Genomic DNA, 6,011 nt, shown 5'->3' on the forward strand with positions numbered 1-6,011 from the left:
GTTCAATACTTTTTCCCTGTGCCATTCCACATTATTACAAATAACTTCATTTCTGGACATTTATGGTTTGATTTCTTTGTATGTATGGATCATCGACATCTGGTGAAAATTTCATGTCATTAGCACCTCTAGTAATATATTTACTGAGAAAATGCTGACGTGTTCAATACTTATTTTACCCGCTGTATACAAAAAAAGTTGTTAAACGGAACTTACTGTCTTCAGTGAGTTGATGATTTTTGCCCTGTCAGTTATTTTCATAAATAGAGGAGGGTTTTCCTTTAAAAACTGCATTAAAACCTCTTTTATATGTGAGCAAATTGTGTTACAGAAACTATTTATTTTACAGCACAGTTTGGAGCACAAATCTCCCTTTGAGGGGGGTTTATACACTAAAAACGTGTTTATGCTTACATAATAACACACAGCTCATTGTAAATTCAATTTATGTCTAAAAGATGAGTAAAACCTGAATTAAATTTAATATAAAACCTGAATTTCCCCGCACGGGACAAGAAAGGCTATTTCTATTCTAAATATAACTCTCCTGTTCCTCTGATGGGGTGTAATGTATTAATTATGAAGTTTAGCAGTGTTGTTTTTCTTTAAGGCACTAATAAAGGTTAGTCCAATAATGCACACATCGTTATCACTTTGTCTCGACCTCAGACTCGTGTTGCATCAGGACTTCATGACAGAGGGGCGGAGCCTAACAGGAAAAAGGTAAACCACAGTACACATTTATTAATCAGGTGAAAATACTCCATAACCAAGTCTTTTAACCTTTAAATATATACTTTTTCTTAAATCAAATCAGTTTGCCAAACATTAGCTTCTTCTGCATTAGTTTCACCATTGCACGTGTAAATAAGTGTGATATTCACATTTTTCATAAATTATGATTATGTGCTGCGGCGCAGGTGTTCGCTGCGACAACGTTGGACGTACAGCAGGAGCTCTCGTGGGATCAGTTACGCAATTTATACCGAGGACCATCCAGGGTAATAAACTAAATCTGTCACTGTAACTGGATTTGTTAGTATTTTGTACTAATATACTAAATACTGTATATTAACTTTAATCAGGATTAAGGCAAAAACAACCACTATCAAGATGAAAGTATACTCAGTGTGCTTAGCTGTGYGGGTATAAGGTTAAAAAAATATTGTTTTATATATCTGGTTAATATAAACCTTCAGAGTAAGAAAACCACAAAGTGCTTTACAAAGCAAAAACTAATGAAACGAAAACACAGTAAGAAAAAATAACATTTAAATAATAAAATACAGCAGTAAAGACTTTGTTTAAAAAGATTTTCTACAGCATAGGTCTAAATACCTGATCGGTTTCTGTCTGTCCTCCAGCTGTCCATCCTTTCAGAAGTGTCCAACTGTCAAAGCAGTGAGAAGACGGGGTTTCTAATTCCAGCCCAAGCAGGGACTGCAGAAAATTTGCTCCTGAAACTCTCCCCTCCACCTCTTTTTGAAGAATAACATCATCGCAGGCTGAAGGTGGACGTTGGACCCAAAATAAATCATTTTGTCCCGAAACATTTTTGACTATGATTTAAATGTTCCCACGAGTTTCTTATGGCGAGACCCCTGATGTTGAACGTCTGCCAGCTGCTTTTTAAACTAACCATCCCTAGGAAAAGCACTAACACTTTTTATTTATTAATGAATTTTCAGGCTGCAGTATTTCTGTTACTAAGTGAATCTTCACTACTTCTACTCTAGAAGTGCTTCTTGTTAAAACACCTCGTGTTTGCAGACGGGACAGTTTTACAGCAGGTTTTGTTTTTAGTATTTTCACACTTTGTTTGGACACTCATTTAAAACGGTTCAAGATTAAATCCCTGAAAACTGATCATCCAGTAGTTTTGGTCATTATTGTTTTTATTTTTTTAAGTATCTGTGAGTTTTGTGTTTTTACTTATTGGACAACACTTGTAAAGAACAGGCTACACCTTTAATCATTAGCACATGTGTTAATTAGCACAGATAGAGCCTGAGGAGACATTTTATTATTTTAATATCTGTTCGGTTTATTTCTAGACATTGTCTCATCAAGCACAGATGATTCCTAAACTTTAATAATTCAAATTTTCCTTATTTTTGTTTTAAAATTAAATGTTCTAGTTATGACTTTTCCCAAATCACTATTTAGGAATATTAAATAAGGATAAATGGAAAACCAAATGTTATAAAACAATAAAAGAAATATTGATACAAACCTAGAGGAAACAATTTTATGAACTTGACATAATTTTGATGTCAAGTTCAACTCTCAGACTGAAGAAGTCTCTTGGAGGAGAGACGAAACGTTTCATTAGAGAAGAACCCGTCCAGAAGACCTAYACAATTTTTTCCTTTTTGATTTTTACCTGGATTACTGAGATGCATCAGGACATATCAAGTGTTCTTTTTTATTTTAAAGGCATCCAAGAATATTTGACGTTCCCACTGAAGCAGCTATGATTATACTAAATATTTACACACTGCTTTATTTTAATAAACGTACACATCATCATACAGTGGTCAACAAAACAAGTCATTTATTATTCTGCAAAAAAGTTGTTTGGATAACAATAAAAGAGGTTTTGTTTAAACCTCTGTTACTGGGTTGGGAAACCTCTTCAGCAGAGTCGTGGCTTGTTTTGGCGTTAGGCGTCCTTTAGTCGTGCTGCCCTGTTCAGATTTATTCTTCCTCGCTTCCTGTGAAAAAATAAAGATGAAAATCTTCACTCTTAAATCACTTTCAATGACAAAAAAAGGAAAAATAAATGTATGATTCCAGCACTCCAAGGTGTTCCCAGGCCAGCTGAGCCGCGAGCAGGACCACATCACCCGCAGATAGCAGAGACTGAATCCTGGGACCACCGAACCAGACCACTTCTCCCCATAAAACTTATAAACAGAATTGGTGACAAATGACTATATTACACAACTATTATAAAAGATGAAAAAAAGTATCTGTCACCAATTTTTGTTTTTCAAATGTGCTGAATATTTTTCCCTTTTAATTTAATCCAGCTTTTTATGTTTTGTGAAGTGTGCACTTTTTTTTGTTTTTTGTTTGTAGAAAAGTCTGCTGTACTGCTCTACTTGTAAGGCCACAGGTAAAATCAGACACATACCAGTACTTTGTTTACACACGTATAGAAAGTATCGATCTCTCTGGAACAAAAAGTGTCTACAAAGTTGTTCTCTTTCCAACAAGCCATCATGACCGACATCTCAGTGAGGCAAGTGGCATCTGTGGAGAAAGAGATTCAGGTTTAGCTTTGAGTTTAGACTTTGACATCAGATTTACAGGTGCAGACAAAAAATAAATAAATTATTTATAACACCACCACCAACACCACCAACAACAACAATAATAATAACTGATTTTCCACAGCCTCAAAAGGTAAAAGGAGATAATGTTTTGCCAGTGTTCTCTAAGTTGGTCATCTTAGCAATATAATTTATTTAACTTTCAGAAAATAATCACTGGATCTACATCAACAATTGATTAACCAGATGAAACACAAACATGTCAGGTGGCAGTAACCGAGTCATTCACAACACATTCTGAGCTAACAAACTGCACATGATTATGTGATATCCTGTATAGTGTTATTTTCAAAATCAGRTCAAAACATCTACAGCTGTCATTTCTCAACATGAGTCTGAACTGTCTGTCATGTTGCAGTCTTTAAATATTGTGTTTGGTCTCATTTTGTAGTTAGTTGCTACTAGATTTTCAAGGTAAGACACAATAATAAGCCTCATAATAAGAAAAATATTATGTGGACTTTGTTTCTTACTTTATGACTTTGCTGTAATTCCACGTTAGCCACATGCTATGAAAACAGTGGAGTCAGTTTTTGGTGTTCAAACAGCGACATCTCTAGAGCCACAAATTTTGAGGCATCACTTAAAGCGACACACGTGCCTTTAACTCCCCACTGAGAAAAAGAAAAAGCCTATTTTTTCCCCCTTACCTCCTTTGTCGACACTGCGGCTGGACACACGATCTTGCAGAACAAGAGGCTTGTTGGGTTTCAGCACAGGCTTTTTTTTATATCTGCTGAGCAACTTCCTRACCTTCTCCTGGAACTGAATGGTTCCCGGTGATGGCGTGACCATTTTCTCTCTGTAAAGTCGGACTGCTCCGCGGATAGCTGGTAACACTCCGGCCTCAAACTATGGAAACAAACAAATATGTAGAAATAAATGAAAAGAGAAGACTCGTGTCTTCGGAAAGCTATGCAGGCTAGGTCAAATAGGCTAGTTTTACAACATGCCGTAAGTGAAAGTTCAGTGTCGTAAATTTAAACTTCTTCTTCTTCTTCTTCTTCTTCTTCTTCTTTCTTTTTATGACGGTTGACGGCTAAGTGTTTTGCCATCTTCTGGCTTGGAGGATTTGCTCTTGATCCAAACGAGATCCAGAGAGCCTTGCAGTGAACAGATGCTGATGCAGTGGGATTTGTTAACTATGTACAAGACCTCTAAATTTTTGGTGGAACTTCAGGTCCAACTCTTGATTTCATCTGGTTCATCTAAAAAAAAAAAAACTCTCCTCAACAATCCCCTCCTCTGAAAACCAAAAATAGAAAACACAAAACATACACTATCATTTTTTTATTACAAAATAAAAGGAAGCACTGACAGCTATGGCTACTTTATTCTAGAAAAAATATTAATAATGACTATTAAACTAAGAATCATATTTACAATTATTTAGATGATTATTCATTAACTGAAAATGTCTAGGCTATTTTTATTATAGTCTATAACTCAGGTCTATGACATGCACTGTTGCTATAGAGCTGGGTGTTAAATAAAACACCTCTAAAATGTTCTTTACTGCTCTGTTGCCAATTAACCTAATTAGCTACAAAATGCTCCTCCATCACTAAAATTACTTAGAATTAAAAAAAGGTAACATTTATTGGTTTAACCCTCTTGATAAAAATATATTACTTAATATTACATTTCTTTTATTCAAGAAATATGATTTTTAAGCAACTATAATAGCGCAGGTGGAAGAAGGACTGACAGCATTAAACAAAGTTAGCAGTGCCACATGCTTACACTTAGCACTTTAGTAAATTCACAGAAACTTCTCAGGCCTCTCTCCTGCAGGCATTCTATAGTGACAAATTAGACATTTACTTAGCATTTTTTCTCCGAACATATTTGTTGAGATTAATGTGAAGTTGTCAGAAGGCTAGTTGCAGAGTTGTTACAAAAAGGAACGCAAATTATCAAATTATCACTATGAGTAGCAAATGCAGACTTGACGTGCTGTGGATGTCAAAAATATATTTCTTTCCTTTAAATCTTTCTATAAGTTCTGTCAGATGTCACTAAGTCAAAGTGTTGTGAACAAAGCTATYCATTTATCTGAAACAAATACAAAAAAGCTRAGCAAAAAATGAATTGTGATTTGGTTATCTGCAGGCTGGGGATGGATCAACATATGTATTTGTTTATCATAACCTTTCTGCAAAACCCTGCTTCAAAAGATACAAATTATTTTTGTTTCCTGTTAAATATGCAGAACCACAATGTATATTTTTTATGTAAAAAAAATAAAAACACACTATTTACATATATTTAAAATGTCTATTTAAGATATTTCACCAAGTGCAAGCTTTAACCCAAAGCTTAGGTTTGTGAGTTTGAGAGCAAAAAGAGTGGAGGGAGAAAACACAAGAGCTGTGAGGGCAGGAGGGGAGATAGACTATAAGATAAGATAATTACAAAGAACAAAAGAAAGAGAGAGAGAGAGAAGAGAGATAAATAATAGGATTGAGGAAAGCTGAGCAAAAGAAGAGAGAAAAACAAAAGGACAAATAGATGGGGCGTAATCAGGGTGCACCTGATCTTGAGAAAAGGAGAATTGCTCCTCAGCTAGACACACTTGAAAGCAAATCCATGCACACACACACTCCAACACCAGCTAGACACACTTGAAAGCAAATCCATGCACACACACACTCCAACACAGCAACACACACACAC

General features: G+C 35.3%; 2 protein-coding genes across 2 annotated transcripts in view; one reads left to right on the top strand and one right to left on the bottom strand.

Annotated features, from left to right (window-relative positions):
• Positions 1-1,867, top strand: part of vps8 (VPS8 subunit of CORVET complex) — a gene marked incomplete in the record, with an annotated part of 39,073 nt that extends 37,206 nt beyond the window's left edge. Inside the window, 3 exon segments of the mRNA XM_014001634.1 lie at positions 670-723; positions 921-1,001; positions 1,365-1,867. Of these exon segments, the coding sequence (XP_013857088.1) occupies positions 670-723; positions 921-1,001; positions 1,365-1,493 (264 nt within the window).
• Positions 1,868-2,529: 662 nt separating this feature from the next.
• On the bottom strand, positions 2,530-4,282 carry chchd1 (coiled-coil-helix-coiled-coil-helix domain containing 1). Its single transcript, XM_014004688.1, has 3 exons — positions 3,986-4,282; positions 3,137-3,255; positions 2,530-2,714 (listed from the first exon to the last, which is right to left on the bottom strand). Exons 1-3 carry the CDS (start codon positions 4,128-4,130, stop codon positions 2,604-2,606), a joined length of 375 nt encoding a protein of 124 aa, XP_013860142.1. The 5' UTR covers positions 4,131-4,282; the 3' UTR covers positions 2,530-2,603.
• Positions 4,283-6,011: the final 1,729 nt, after the last annotated feature.

Source organism: Austrofundulus limnaeus, unplaced genomic scaffold (assembly GCF_001266775.1).
Source record: "Austrofundulus limnaeus strain Quisiro unplaced genomic scaffold, Austrofundulus_limnaeus-1.0 Scaffold0, whole genome shotgun sequence".
Classification (NCBI taxonomy): Eukaryota; Metazoa; Chordata; class Actinopteri; order Cyprinodontiformes; family Rivulidae; genus Austrofundulus; species Austrofundulus limnaeus.